At 38.6% G+C, this 16,748-nt stretch overlaps 1 protein-coding gene across 1 annotated transcript in view; it reads right to left on the bottom strand.

The window, feature by feature from the left end:
- Positions 1 to 16,748, bottom strand: part of LOC139739270 (vasoactive intestinal polypeptide receptor 1-like) — a 37,804-nt gene that overhangs the window by 13,625 nt on the left and 7,431 nt on the right. The window contains exons 4-7 of the mRNA XM_071649880.1: positions 14,527 to 14,621; positions 8,736 to 8,907; positions 7,587 to 7,740; positions 1,348 to 1,408 (exon numbers count right to left, since the gene is read on the bottom strand). Of these exons, the coding sequence (XP_071505981.1) occupies positions 1,348 to 1,408; positions 7,587 to 7,740; positions 8,736 to 8,907; positions 14,527 to 14,621 (482 nt within the window). The remainder of the gene's footprint in view (positions 1 to 1,347; positions 1,409 to 7,586; positions 7,741 to 8,735; positions 8,908 to 14,526; positions 14,622 to 16,748) is intronic.

Raw genomic sequence — 16,748 nt, 5'->3', positions numbered from 1 at the left:
AACAAAAAGCAACATATTAGAACAAAAAAAGGGAGACAATAAAGATTTGATATCGGTAATACGGTACGAAGCCTTGACGGTGGTTAATCAATCATCTAACCTTTCGTTGAGAAACATCAACAAGTTTTCCGTTGGTCAAAGGGCACGGACTCCGGTGGGGAGGGATTTCTAATTCGCATACTTATGTTTGATGTTAAATTAAACCAAACCAATTTTGAAAACAACAACAACAACAACAACTAATATAAGTGAGATGAATGCATGTAAGACACCAGTCTCACGAAAACATAGAAGTGAGTCAAAACATATTATCTCCGAGTGCATAATCTTCACCATTTCACATTGTTGCCAATATAGAGGGACTAAGGGTTTTCAAGAGTAGGGTTATAATCCATGTCATCAGTCATATCAAGGAATAGGCGTTAAACCAACCCCTGCCAGTTTTTCATACACTCCAAAAAGGTCGGTGTTAGATTTTACACCACTGGTGTTAAATCTATAAAAAAAAACAATGTCAATTATATAGGACCATACTGACAGGTGTAGAGAGTATGTTGTATTGGTGTTGAAAAGTGGTCACCTGGAACTTCGTGGTGTTAATTTGACGCTGCAACTGGTGATATTTTTGATTTTGTGATTAACGTTGATTTGACATTGCTGGTGTTAATTTCAATGGTATAACACCCGCCTAGTGTGAATAGGAGACCACACCCACTGGTGTTACTGTGGGGTAAATGTGTTCACTTTTTTTTTCCGAAAAAGCATGTACTTTACGGAAAGTTCTTGTTCGTCTTCTTGAAGTTCAAGATCAACCAGAAGAAAAGGAATTAATCACCTCTTAAAATGACAGTTTTATATTTTGAAGTGACACCCGTGTGCGTTAATGCAACACCACAAATGAGTACCGAAAATTTAATACAAGGTCAGTGTTCCACATTTAACTTTTTGCAGTGTAACTTCCTTACACTTGATTTCACCGGCTCCTGGCAGGATAAAAACCATTTATATGAACTATTAAAAAGCATACAATTCTAAGAGGATTTAAAAGTTATTTGACGCAAATCGGCTTTGAAATGGCTTAGATATCCAAGAAGAAAGTGGTCCTAATAAAAGGTGGGTTCCAGCTTTTATAAGGACCATTTTGTTTTCCATCGTTTCTGAATATCTCAGCCATTTTAAAACCAATTTTCATTAAGTAGACTTTTAATTCCTCTAGAATCGTAAGCTTTTTACTATTTCATATAAGTCATGTAAGTGGTTTCCAATTATCTTGCAAAAAGTTAAAACCTGAACTTTCATATCGACCAAAACTATATCATAACCTTAATTGAGAAATCCTTTTCTTACCCGGGCGACTTCTGTCTACCCCTGTAGATGGCCCAGGGTACCACCACCAATACCGGGCAGCCTGGAAATAGAAAAAACAAAACAAAACAAAACAAGAACTTACAAAAGCGAGTCCAAACGTAAAAATCTTTTATGCTGATGTCATTACATTCATTTCTATGTTCTCATTCGCCTTGTCTTTCAGCTTCGGAACGAATGAAACATATTTGCAAACATTGAACGGGAAACCCTAATCGACGAATGACTGTAAAGAGGGTTCATTTCATATCTACTTTAGATAACCTTAGGATGTTCGTTGCTGTATAAAAGATAACATGCAACAGTAAAAGAAAGCTTACAATAGGCCCGTGCACATACAGCGAAAATCGAAATTACAATCGCGATCCAAATTTCGATTTTTTTTTTCGACCGTTCATACACAAGGAAATATCGCACTTCGCAGCAAGGAAAGAACGATCAGTAGCCAAATTGCGCATGCGCGAAACTTGCATGACCGAAGACTGACCCCGCGGTCCCAATAATGTCGACGTTCACGCGCTACGAACGATGAGATTAAAAATACCGATTTCCGAATCTCGATCGCGCTCACACACACGACGCTTGGCAAAATAATTGCGATTATTCTGAAAAATCGCACTAATAGTGCGAGTTGGATCGCGATTAGGATCGCGAAAATTAGTGAAATTTTTCTGTCCACACAGGAAAAAAATTTCGAAATTTTGATCGCGATAAGAAAATCGATTTTTAAATCTCATTTGTTTCATTTGTTTCATTGGAAAGCAGTCCTACATTTAACAAGGACAAGTGCGAAGCAAGGGATGCGTACAGAATAGAAATTCGCAAAACTATTAGACACGTAGGCCTATTATAAAAAAAATGGAAAAAATGGTGGTTATATGGAGCATTTATCGTCGATTGAGATAAAAGTCACTGATTACCTTCCACACAAAACAGCATGAGTTACAAAAGTCTTACATAGTGCATGGACCGTGGAGAGTACATAATTATAAAGCGGTTATATCACCATTGGCAGTTATGTACCAGTAGCTACACTCTCTAGACCTACTTCTTATTTCCAAATTTGGCCATGCATGAAACGAGGGGGTAGGGGAGAGGTCGTTGCACGATGTGCGCTACACTTTCGGATTTTATCATGGAGTCGTGTGCGCTGATATAAAATAAATAAACAAAATAAATCAAAAGAGGAGATACTGTTTATTGAAATAAGCTTATTATGGCTAATAAGCAACATGTGAACGTGAAGCAATTTAACGTATCCTCGATGGTAGCTATCATGGATGGAAAGGTAAAAGAAGGGGTATATCCATTCCACTGACCACCGGAGCCTCATCTGATCGCCAAAATGCAAAAATACTGACATTCCGATTATTTCTGATGAAATCTATTCCGACAAGCTCCAGAGACTCGCACCACGGCTCACGGAGGGTGATATCAATGCTTGAAGAGCCCCGGAACCAACACTCAATCAAGTTTATACCCCTGTTCCCCCGTTCCACAGAGTTTCTGTTTTTTCTTCTCATCGGTCACTCGTCGGAAGCAGGGTTTGTTACTTCCGACCACCCATGGGAATATGTCGGATCGCAGTCTGATAAATCCGACTTGTGTTGGCCGCCGACTATGAAATCAGTGTCAGACATGTCGGGCGTGATCCTATGAGGTAAGATCGTCTGATGAAGGAACTAATCTTAGAGCTTAACCCCCATTCCACAGAGATTTTCTCTCATCGGTCGCTCATCGGAAGCAAAGTTTGTTGCTTCCGGCCACCCATCGAGGCGGATCGCAGCCCGATGAATCTGACTTGGTTGGTCGACTATCAGATGAGTGTCAGAAAGGTCGCGCGCGATCTTCATTGGACGATCTTGCCTCATCGGATCACCGCCCGACATGTCTGACACTGACCTTATAGTCGACCAAAACAAGTTGGATTCATCGGACTGCTATTCGATACACTACGATGGGTGAACGGAAGCGATAAACTTTGCTTCCGATGAGTGACCGATGAGAGAAAATCTCTGTGACGTTTACTGTTTAATCGTTGGAACCTCAACAGAATGTGATAGGGCGTACGTCGGCTGGACACGCTCGAAAGAAGCTCAATACCATTCTAACACACGCCGGACTGACTCGACACTTATCGGACTGACTCGGCTTTTAAGGCAATCATGGTCCCCAAAGTCAAAGCTACAGAGCTGGTTCGAGCAATGAGACAAATCTCCATCCGGATGTTTAATTAGCCGATATTCATTTCATATCTGGCATTTTTGTCCTCTGTAGAAGCTGAGCAGGATTGAATAAGACGAAAAGCATCAAAAACCGTCAAAAAACTGCTTCAAAGCAATAATCTTCGATATCACATCTATGATTAAGAAATGCCCACATAACAGGCCGAAATCGCCCTCATAACACCTTGTCATTCGTAACTACATCATGTCTTTCACACTTGATCATTTATTCAGACCGGGTATCCTCACTTTTGTGGGTTCACGGGACTTATTTTTGACATATTTCCTAGAGATTACTCATTGCATGAATATTCATACACCTTTCATCATGCTCTTAATGTAGCGTCCCTCTCATAAAGATTTTTATATGCTTGTATAACACCACACACCATGACGTCTTCACAAGTGGAGATGTAAACATAATTTCCTTGAAAGATGACGCGCCAAGCAGCCATTCAAGTTTAATCCATCAAGTTGTGTCAGCCACCTACTTATAGCAAAAGGAGAGAAATTTTGGAAGCATTGACTTCCGTGAATTTAGCGAGTCTCCATTAAACATGAGAAACCTTCTGAAGTCTTTTGTCATAAATTTTAAAACATTTAACTAAGCAGACGGGACACCTGTCAAAGTATGCGGGACTATAATAAAATATTGACAATTTCGTGGTTAATTCACGCGACGGCGAAACATTGCAATGGAGATGGTCTTGGGGTTTGCATCGTAAAAGCTCTTTACCTTTCGTCCTTCTTCTTCTTCTTCTTCTACATGTAGTCTGCAGAAACCTCCGGAATGTATACCCTGCACAATTGCTTTTGGCTGTTATTAGCAATGAATAGACATTACTCTCTTGGAACGAAAGGTCATGGGGTACGATACATGTTAAAAATTTACTTACGTTTTTGCAAGTTAAGACGTGGTGAATTACCCCCCTGGTGACTATACGTAAAATCACTGACGTCTTTAATCTTCGAGTTTTGCTTATTTTTTATTCATCAACTTTTTAGGTTTTCTCTCTTTTTGCAACTGTTGATATAGATTCAAGAAGTAATTAACTATTTCTGTCTATCTTTTCTTTTCATAAAACGTTTTTGAGGTGCTTCACAAAAAAAAAAAAAAAAAACTTGTCCTGGTAAAAAACATGTGTTCATTACAGACTTCTTTCACTGCCTTAAACGCCATCTTTATCTGATCTTACTCTAAATGAATCTGATATCAGGAGTTACTTCGAAAAATGAGTCCAGTATTTTGTTCGAATTGAGGAATTTCGTCTCGTTAAGATCGTTCAAAATGGTAGATTTCCTCGGATCGCCATGCTTTGAATACTACGATGCATATTATCGATCTATATGCTATGGAGTTGGCTGGCGTTTGCCAGTACCTACGCAGCTCGCAGAGAACTGCAAAAGTGCGATTTCGTCTAAGCAAGATACCAAGTCGATGGGGGGAAAAACACGTCTAAATGACAACGTTCCTGTTGCTTTCATATCTTTTATGATATTTATAGGCCTTGTTGTATCTTGTGTGTGTGTGTGTGTGTGTGTGTTTGCGTGTGTGTGTTCGTGTGTGTGTGTGTGTTTATCGGGTGGGGGGAGGCTTACCTTGCATGATGACGCAAAATCATAACTTATCACAAGTATAGCAAGAACAGAACAGTTTAAACCTGGCACGTGTGAAGGTGAACCTGTCTCCCATCTCCCTAGGTTAAACCTTTCGCTCTTCTCTGTTTGGGAAGCCTCTAAACAGCTAGTAACCCAAGACCGTTTCGCTGGAAACGATTTCATTTCTCTTTTTCATTTCTTTCTCTCTCTCTCTCTCTCTCTCCCTCTCGTTCTCCTTTCTTTCATTCTCTATTCCCCCCCCCCCACCCGCCATCGATGGACGATGCGTCGAGAAGATTATAGATCTTTGTTTTTTTTCTGTTGATATTCTTCTTGCTTCCCTAAAGCGTTTTTAACACATATACTCACAGACACACACACACACACACACACAAAACAAAAATAAAAAACGCAGACTAACACGCACACAAGCAACCGTGCACGCGCGCACACACGCACAATGCCGTACTCAATGGAATGATCCTCCTGCGGGCGCTGTTGCACTCGCACAAATCTCACCGCGCCCTATTATATCGAATGAACCGCAGACGACATCGATTCCGAGCGATATAGCCGTCAATCAGGCTTAAAGAAGACGAGGATTATATACAATGCTTGAGTCGACCCCTCTCTTCGCTCCATCGGGTAAACATCGTTTTCTTCCCCACATTTCGTCCCTATTTCGCTATTGAATATAATCTCTTTCTTTTTCTCTTTTCCCCCCGCTGGTCGTTATTTATTCATTCGCGAGATCGGAGTCATAACACCCCTCTCCGATTTCACGTACCTATTTGCCCGGTTACACTGACATCAATTTAAACGATGAGGGAAAAAAGAAGAAAAACGAAAAGTGAGCAGAGAAGATGAGGGTGAAAAAGTCAACTGACAAACAAATCTTATATCTTATTCTTATGGAATGCGATGCAACTTTACACTTGCGTAACACTCAAACGAAGCGCATATTTGAACATATCAGCGTCTTTTATTATTATTTTTTAAATGAAACAACACTCTATTTCGGAAATCTTTTAGAACACTTGATGAGGCAAAAAGATCGCCATGTCCTCTACTACATGTGTTATAAGTTTAACTCTCTTTGCACCTTAAAGGGAACTTATAGTTTTTGGTTGAGACTTATCTTCAGGTTTATAACATTATTTGGTGAGATAATGAGAAACCTCTTATGAAATATGAAAGAGCATGTAATTCCAAGAAGGATTCAACGTTTACTTGATGAAATTTGGTCTTGAAATGGCGGAGATAGCCAAAAAAAGCGATCCTAACAAAATTGACAGGCTAGCAAGCTTTTATTAGGATCTCTTTGTTTTATCTTCTTTTTGGATATCTCAGTCATTTCAAAACCGATTTTCATCGAACAAACTTTTGATTCCCCTCAGAATACTGTATGCTTTGTAACATTTCATAGAGTGGTTTCTAAATATCTCGCAAAACGTTACAAGCTGAATCCTCACCACAACCAGTACTGTACAATCCCTTTAAAACCCCTTCACATGGTTATCAAGTAAAAGGAATTCACAATGAAGCGAAATCGTTTACAGCTGACATCTCTGAAAAAAATAGAAAATGCATTTTTCTGCACACAGTGGTGAGTATGTGACACGACCATTTAAAAAACACCCGTATAGCCTTCTCGTTGAAACACGTGATTAGGTTTCCGATATTGATAAATTTAATGAGATAGATGTCGATGATGAAAATTACCAGTAAACAGACTTCTCCATTGTCATTGGTCATTCTTTTGCAAAGTATATCGAAAAAAATTGTCAGTTATTACATTCTAAAAGCGAATTGCTCCTTGGAATTTAGCTTGGGTAAGTAGTAGTTAGAAAGTATAGTGTTATAATTCCTTTAAAAATTCAAACATCATAATGTGACGGCGTATGATAGAGGGCGCTAAACTTACTTCACCGTCCAAGATGGATCCATGCCATTTACTTCTGCGACAATTTATTGCTCCCACGTACGCTAAGCCAAACATCAATTCTACCCACAAACATAACCATAACACTTATGCTAATCCTCACATCAACTAATCCTCACATCAGATTAGACATAAAGACCCTATTACAACCAGATACCCTAACCCTAATAAGTCCTTGGAGAAAATAAGACAGGAGCAATTGTCGCAGGAGTAAATATCCTGTCATCCCCAAGACAAACTCTTAAGGGGTTAATGAACTTTATTCTACATACGGGTTCTACATACGTACTTACAAGAAGTCTCCTTATCTCTTTAAAGGGAGGGAATAGAATGTATGCACTCACACTTGCTTGTCATTGTTAGTCTTTGCTTTTTGTTAGCCAAATTGTATGCTGTATGAATAGATTTATATTCGTTGTCATGGACGACACGAGGTAAAAGGTGAGCGAACTTACCCCATCCTAAGGCGATGTATCGGTAAATGGATTTTTCTGTAAAAACTGCCAAGGTGATGAGGGAATGGAGATACACGCCCTCTACGAGCAACCAGTAAAAGTTGGCCACGAGAAAATACTGGATCAACGTAAATGCAATTTGACATCCGGGATTCTGCAACAAGACAAAACAACAACATGATGATATAGAATACGGAATAATTATGTCGCATTATTGCATATATTTTCACGATGACATAATGTTGCTGTGTTTATTTTGAAACATAAGAAAATGGTAAATAAAGCCACTGAAAATGTATTAGAAGGAACAGAAGAGAAACATTGAGTACCCTATACAAGTAGTCTCGAGCCTTTCATGATACAAACTGTTGCCAAATAAATATTTCTGTTACATCAAGAAGTGGAGGTAGTCAGACTTGGGCAAAGATGAAGACCAACTGGAAAGAAATCCTAACGACTGGGAACAAAATGTGGCAGATAATTATGAATATAGTAAAAGTTGTTGTTGTTTTAGTAGTACATATTATTGTATAGTAGTAGTAGTAGTAGTAGTAGTAGTAGTAATAGTAGTGGTAGTAGTAGTAGTAATAGTAGTAATAGTAGTAATAGTAGTAGTAGTAGTAGAAGAAGTAGTGGTAGTATAGTAGTAATAGTAGTAGTAGTAGTAGTAGTTATTTTAGTAGTAATGAAATATAGTCGTGATAGAAGTAGTAATAAGGAAAGTAGTACTAGTAGTAGTAGTAGTTATAGTACTAGTACTACTAGTACTACTTTCCTTATTACTATTATTATTAGTGTGTAACTTTTTATACCCATAATCTGATTGTGATAGCATGTTTTTGTTGCTCTTTAGATTACATTTATTGCATGTTTTACATTGATTGTATGTATTGAATGATCGTATATTTGATTGATTGTATCTTTTTCACTGATTGTATGTTTTATATCAAGTTTGAAATGATATCTCCTAAAGTCTTTATATCCATAATCTGATTGTAACAAATTTTCATTGTTGTTTTTATAGACTGATTGTCAATCTCTATTCCAGATATTTCTCTTCCAGAATATTGTATTTAGGCAACGAAATAGAAATGAACATCAAAAAAAAAAAATTCAATGAATTCAACTAAATCATCCTATGCTGCCTACCCCTCTGTCCAGCTCAGCGGAGTTGGTGCTGTTGGCGGTATTTGCATTGTAGAGCGCCGGATCGTTCTGCTCCTCGATGTCGATGATGTCGCGGATGAAGACGAAGATGGCACGGAGGATGAAGGACATGAAGAGGTGCATGTGGATGACGTTGCGTGTGCAGCGGAGCTTCCTACGAGATAGAAGAAAAGCAGAGAGAGAAAGAGAGAGAGAGAGAGAGAGAGAGAGAGAGAAATAATATGATAAGCTAGTTCGCAGTTCCACTTTGCGCATGAGCAGAAAAAAAAAGGTCATTCGTACCAAAAGTTGTTGTTGTTGAGATTTTTTGGCCTTCGATTCGTGTGCCGAATATTGTTTCTGTATCTTTTTGGCTTGCTTTCGATTTACTTTTCATGAGGGGTCCCCGGTCCCGCGTCAGTGAAACATACCTCCCACCTGATTTGTCATTCTTTTTTTTTGATTTGGGGTTGCATCTCCAGTACAATCTGGCTCCAATAGGCACGTTGGTTTGTAATTTCACTGGGATAAGCATCTGTGATGTAATGACTATTCATGCAATCGTTTTACATGATTTACATGCTGCTTGCCAGCACATCCACCTTACAGCAAAAGTGGTTTTTGGCAATACCAATAGAAAAAGATTGTTAATACGTTCAATGCAATATATACGATGAAATGGATCCTATCCTAAGTGTTGATTGACGGATCATTCTGGTCAACTGGTACGCAGGTTCATCAATGTTCATTGTTTGTTTGAACAGGATTGATGAATCCCATAAGTTGTTATTTAAAATTTATGCATTATGTCGTTCTGAAAACGAAAGAAGTGCCCATAACCGACTGAGAAAAAAAAGAAAGGTCATTCGTATCAATGTGCCAATGAGCCACCTCCGAAGTGGCTTGGAGATGAAAATGTGACTGTGCATCACAAAAGCAACAAAATGTCGCACAACCCGTTTTCACATGTGAACTCATAATAGGCATTAAATGGGTCAACCTTGAAAATCTTTGCTTTTAACAATTTTTTTTAAATAAGAAATTATTCTTCTCTGTACTTATTAAGTTTGGATCATAAAACGACAGGGGGAATCGCGTGTTTTTACAGCTTTTCTGGAACATTATTTGTAGAAATGTGTGACTGGGTTTGTCTTGGAGACCCTTGTTTATTTCTCAAAAACCTTTTATACACTTTTCATTTCCAACTTTGAATACCTTTGAACGCGTAATGCTACTGCTCTGAAAGTTAGTACTAATCATGAATCAAAATGGTAATGTACTAAAATCCAACTGAATGTAATAGTTCCTTCATTCTGGTTACCATATGGGTTGGGTGTTTTATTACATAAAATGTTCAAGATATCACTTTTGATGCATATACGTGTAGGTCAGTTGTATCACAAAGCCTCCTACCATATATAAATCTTGCAATAAAGCCTGAAATATAAGGAGATATCACTCTTCTTCTCATTAAACCATAACTGTAGACAGTTTAATCCGGAAAGATTTTTATTATAACTATTTGTTCACATTTTAGATATTTAACAATACTTAACATCGATTACACTGGTTCAAAATTTTTGCATTGGTTGTTTTTTATCCCTAACTCACATTTTAGAACTATTCTGAAGCATTAATGCTGGGTATTTGTTTCTTCTTCAAATGGTAAATTATGCCTTTAATTGGTCCGAGAAAAGTAATCGTTAAATATCAACAACTCTTTTTTTTTTTTTGCCTATCTCTTCCTCTCCCCCCCCCCTTCTCTCTCTTTTTTCTTTCTTTCTTATCTATTTTTTCCCATCTTCTTCTCGTTAATGGCGGGTTCCTTTCTTGTTCGTTCCGTTTGACAAGAAGAACTTCGAAGGGGATTTTCATAATTCTTGTCAGGTCGATTTACTCCGTCATTTAGTGCAAACGACTAACGTCTCTCGATGGGCATCCACCCTCCTGCTAAAATCCCCCCGGTGCAGGCTCCTACGTAGGACGCTATTGATTTGACATTCTTCATCACTCTCGCACCTGTTCGCTAGCTCCTTCACTTCAATCCCGATTAACTGAAATCCATATTGTTGTATCTGCCAATTCCTGATGCGTGACATATTATATATGTATATATATATATATATATATATATATATATATATATATATATTATATATATGTAATATATATACATATATATATATATATATATATATATATATATATTACATATATGTATATATATATACATATATACATATATATATATATATATATATATATATATATATATATATATATATATATATATATGTAATGTAATACCAGGATAGGCCTATATGTGAATGTCTGTCTGTGTGTGTTTGAGCAATTTTAATTTAGTTTACAGCAATTGACAATCTTTAATCTTCGAGTCAAATCATGTCCTCATTCCCCCGCCCCCCTCCCCCCCCCCCCCCCTTGGTGTACAATGGACCTCACGCGTGTTCAAATCTCCGATAAAGGGGTACATTTTCAGCGAAGAGATCTAGCCAGAGATTTGTAAAAAATATATCATTATATATATATGGGGGAGGTTGATTCGACTTTCACCGAAGATTCCTCTTTAAGGAGATTTTTTTTCCTCCCCTCCTCTTTGGACTCCCGAGAAAGTTAAAAAGGGGGTTGTGAAATATTTTCAAAATAGTAGAAAATTTGGTCATATCCCAGGGGGAAAAATCCAGATATTACTGCTACTTTGGAGAGCTCATTTTTCATTCAAGATTATTTCACTTGAAAAAGTAGAATAGAATAAGAGCTCACCTGAGATACATGTAGGTGAGATGCATTGTTTCTAATTTACAGGGGTTTCCAAGAAAAAAGGGGGGTTCAGAAATGTTGGCAGTCTTTATATAAGGGGTGCATTCAAATAAAGTGGGAACGACCAAATGCGTTCCATAATGACACTGAATGAGGATCCAAATATTCCAAATCCTCCAACGAGTAACGGGGTCAAACCCCCAACGGTCCTCAGCTAATCTTTAGTCGCATTCGTGGTGATCTCAGAGAACGTTTTCGTATTCCTGACGCAATCATTTTATGTACCCTCAGTTTTTCACATTGTTTGGGAGCTTTAGATTTTTGCGATGCGGACGTTCAGTGGGGGAAAAAAATCATGTTCTGCGCATGTGCAAATTCGTTTATCAAACTCGATCTGTTGATAGCTCGCGTCGTCTGAGTTTTCACTACGCGTTCTGGGGCTATTTTTACGTCCGCTTAATTTACGACGCAGAAAGCTAACTTGATGCACTGATCATAATTATGGGTGTGCCAGTTTATCTTTGAGAGGGCTGCGTCATCGTGTAATCTGAAGCTAGGGAGCTTTAGATTTTAGACGCGCGGACGTTTAGAGGGGAAAAAATGTTCTGAGCGTGCGCAGAAGCGTGCGTCAACTTGACCCGCGCTTCTGCGCACGCTCAGAACATTTTTTTTTCCCTTTGAACGTCCGCGCGTCTAAAATCTAAAGCTCCCTATTGGCAAAGCGACGCAGTGAGAGAGGGGAACGGCCAACCCAATCGTTGTCTAAAGCGTCCGCGTCGCAAATCAAAAGCTCCCAATAAACATCTGTGTCTGTCTCTTCTTCAGCTTCTGCTTTTTCTCACGAGAAAGGGAACATCGAAAAGCTTCTCTTTTTTGAAATAAGAAGCTGAGTCATCAGCAAGATGGCGAGGAAAACGCCACTTCAGAACGATTTTAAGCGTTGCCTGCTTTGGAGTTGTAAATGAAGACGAGCAGGTCGTTATGAGGCCCTTCGCCCCTGGGAGGGCCGGTGCCGGAGTCGGTCATCGGTCTATCGATTTTTGCAAATTTTTTGCTCTTAAATTGGAACTCGCGTCTTGTTCAAGTTGTCCTCAAATTGCAGAAAGCAAATTTGACGATTCGAACAAAAAGTTGCCAAACTTTAAACTTCACCATTTTTTTCATTAATTCACGTGGTCAAAGGCTCAATTATAATAGTCAACTCTGCCTTTGATTTGAATACATTTCCTTTGGTGAGTCTGACTTAAATGAGATCGAAATTCAAACCGAAATCAAAAGGAATTAATCCAGAAATAGTATCATTCTTGCATCTTATCATTACAGAGTTGCATACAACGTAAGAATTATTGGCTTTATTATATCATGGCCCTTTTTTTCAAAGTTGTCGCAAAATAAGCAGTTCACCGTCTTATCAAGCTTTGATGATAATGCTCGTAGCCATGCTGACACTAAAATCTTTGAATTTAAAGTTTTGGTGGCTGGAATTAAAAGTATAGTTGCCCGAAAAGAAAAATGGGATATAAAAATTCATGTCGAATTTATCTGCCCAATCGGGCACAAAAAGACTAAAGTTATGATATATATTCTGTATGTGTTTGTGTGTGTGTGTATGTGTGTGTGTGTATTATATACATATAAACACTTCACTTCATGAAAATATTTAGTTCGATTCATTTAGCATGATATGAAATTTAAACAATAACACGATATACAAGAATGGAACAATTGTATCACATGTATCACAACACTCATGTAATACTAATATTCTGGAAAATGTGTTCAGCTTTAATTGGTTCCAGCTGTTGATATGAATTGGAATTAGGATCGTTGATTTTGAACGAGTTTGATTCTATTCCTGTTCTGAAGAATCATCGTTTTATTCTTCCTCCCCCATCCCCCTCCCCCCCCCCCCCCCCCCCCCCGTCTCCTAATGGCATACAATGAATGGATGAAAGGTGATATGCTATGCAGCCATGCCATGAACCGGCAAAATGCACCCCATGACAACCGATCACTGATGCAGTTCAACAATTGCCATGCGCGCGCGCACAGGAGTGGGAGCCGAGATTGGTCGTGACGATGAGTAATCTGGTTGGCTGCCGCTGGGGGACCCTTCAACGGGAAATCGGATGCAGCCGATCTGTGAGCTATCGGCATCATCATCACTCCTGATCGCTCCATATTTTTTTTTCTTCTTCTGGAGTTCGGCGGGCAAATAGCAGTATCTACGCACTGGCGCAACTTCCTAAAGCTCACTTTTTCGTGTGTGTGTGTGTGTAAGGCAGGTTTGACATAATAAACATAATCATACTCCATTGTGACAGTTCATTGATTCATATCATCTATAGATTTCATCTCTTCGACTGGAGGAGCTAAGGGGGTTGGGAGAGGTTAGAAACCGCCACTTGTGCGCATCTGATCGGACCTGCGTGAAGTCATTGGAGTTTTCTTGACTCTTACAAAGAACTGCTTAATATGAAGTTAAAGTGAAACATCGCCAATGCCTCGCTGATACAGCACACTACCCTGTATAATGAATGCAGTGAAAGAGTTCTGCTGAATGAGAAACCCAATTCACCATGTTTCAGTAGCAAAAAAAAAAATATCTCTTGAACGTTGTTGAACACTCTAGAATAATCTCTCATCTGATTGTGGTTGACATGTCTTCTCACCTTAGAAATGACACTAATCACCATTCGCGCTTTACAAGGACATTACGACGATCAATTCCATTATAACCATAAAGCGATATGATGTATAGTAGTAATAATGATGACTACTCGTTCTACAATGTTACTAAAAATGATAGTAATGATCATATAAAATGATAATAATAACGATGATTGGATAGTAGCGTTATTATTCTCAATACTAACAGTTATCATCATCATCATCTTGATTATGATCATCATCAATAATTATCACTCATCATCAATATCACTTTCATCAACGTTACTGCTGCAAGAGGTATGCAGGACACGTGGCTAATGGTGGACGACATGGCATACGTTACCTGAAGTAGAGAAAGATTCCAGTGGCTATGACGAGAGATATGAGTGACAGCGAGTAGCCGATGCTGTACACAATCTGCAGCGATTTGTAGATTTTCTGTAGGCACAGAAGAAGCATGGAGAATAATTGATGATACTTCAAATGGCACCTGACCGGCCCCCGCGTCTGATATTCTGGCGACAACTTTCATAGACCACCAGTCCCTGACCAGTTTGCTTTTCCATCAATTCTTATATTTTTGTCATTTAATAATAATAATGATAATAATAATAATAATAATAATAATAATAATAATAATAATAATGATTTATATATATATACATATATATATATATATATGTACTTGGACCTACCCTTAACTAGATCTAGAATAAAAATAATGATGATAATAATATTAATAATAATAATAATATAGGTTTTCCCATTCATTTTCAAACATTTTTACTTCAATTTCGTCGCAGGATGTCGGGAATAGGTCAATCTTACTTTCAAATTCGTCTTTCGTCGTTCATTTTCAAATAAAGTCCATTCAATTTAGTCATTTGGCATACATTTTCGTCATTTACAGTTCAAATTCGTCAGTCTCACTCGCAGCGCTCAAAACAGCAGGATCGATTTCGTCTTTTATCAATCATTTTCGTTAAATTTTCATTCATATTCGTCTCATATCTCTATCCGGTGTGATTTTCCAGTCATTCATGTATTTTTTTTTCAATCCCCCCCCCCCCACACACACAGAGAAGCACAGATACAGACACATACACAAACTAGAGAGGGGCCGTCAAAGGCGGTAGACCCACGCCTAAGTACAAAGTCGGGGTAAACATAATGTGCATTCGGTCATCTACCAGAATTCGGCCACTTAATTGCCAGTGTGCTTTATCACCAGCCAGTGAGTTCTACCAAAGATCGTACACTGAAGTGTACGATCTTTGGTTCTACAGTCACATCACACGCAAATCACATCATTACACATACGGTATTAACACTCATTCACGTACAGGAAAGTCCTGAAGTCTCCTCCAAAAATCCATCGAAAATCCCAAATTACACCGTCAAAAGTGCAGAATCGGAACTTTTCCAAGCGCGCGCGAATTAAGTCCAGTTTTAAGAGTATTGTCTACGCGGATCTTTGATGGTATCCACAAAAGCAAAAAAGAAAAACAAAATGTACGTACCCGCTAGGCAATTACCCCTATGATTAGTGTCTACGGGAATTATTCAATGCAAGGGTTGAATGCAAATGTCTACTGCACCAGTATTCGGCCACCAACGAGCGCCGCAACGTCCCCGGTGCAATTTTGCACCAACAGTGTAGAGCGCGATGCATTTTCAGCGGCCTTGCACACGCATTGACATTGAGCACGCATATCGTGCAGTGTGACTGCGACCGAGCAAAATGCTCCTCCAACGAAAAAAACAATCAATGTTAATTTGAAAAATCATCAAAATACGGGCCAGTTTGTGATGACGGAGAACGAACTTTCATAAATCTAGAAGGACATAGTCCCTCAAATAGGCCTAAACGTAAATTTCGGAATTCTTACGAACATTTGAGCAGCGAAGTCAGATCGTTGGGGAGTTTATGTGTTCGTATGGTAGCGGAAAATCGCAAAGTGAGAAACGGACCCCCTGCCGATTTTCATCGGCGTGGGTAACAATCCGAGTACAAACTGATACAAACAGACGTACCGTCTCGCAAACGAAAACACTGACAAACGATTTCTAGGCAAACGTGATGAAAGACAAAATTTAAGTGTAGAATTGTCGCCTGTTTAATGTCAAAGAATGGATAACATAATTACGTTTGCTGCTTTCCAGGGTACAAAATTTAAAGTTTGCTTCATGCATTATGATGCGAAAATCTGAACATTACGACTTAAGTTCAAAATGTGACACTGACATACTGTCCTGGGTTATGACTTTTGGCTGTCGTTTATCCTTCAATCAATTTTGGTTGGCAGTCATGTTTTTGTGTGTATTGTCTAAGCAAATGGTTAGAGAATAATGTGTAACGATACAATTTGCGAGAGAAAGTAAAAATATGTCGGCATAAAGTTGGTTCACCATCAAAATGAAGAATCGACAACATCTGACTAATTTGAATTAAAAATTCATGAAATTGTGTGAACAAAGACGAATTTGATCTTCACATTCTGCGATCCGTCAGCGGGAGGGACGAATTTGAATGACAATTGACGATTCTGAATGATATGTCTTCGA

Source organism: Diadema antillarum, unplaced genomic scaffold (assembly GCF_040938485.1).
Source record: "Diadema antillarum isolate AM-2024a unplaced genomic scaffold, OU_Dant_1.0 seq00000792_RagTag, whole genome shotgun sequence".
NCBI lineage: Eukaryota > Metazoa > Echinodermata > Echinoidea > Diadematoida > Diadematidae > Diadema > Diadema antillarum.
Note: the sequence above shows the minus strand (reverse complement) of the source record. Positions and strands in the feature narration are given on the sequence as shown.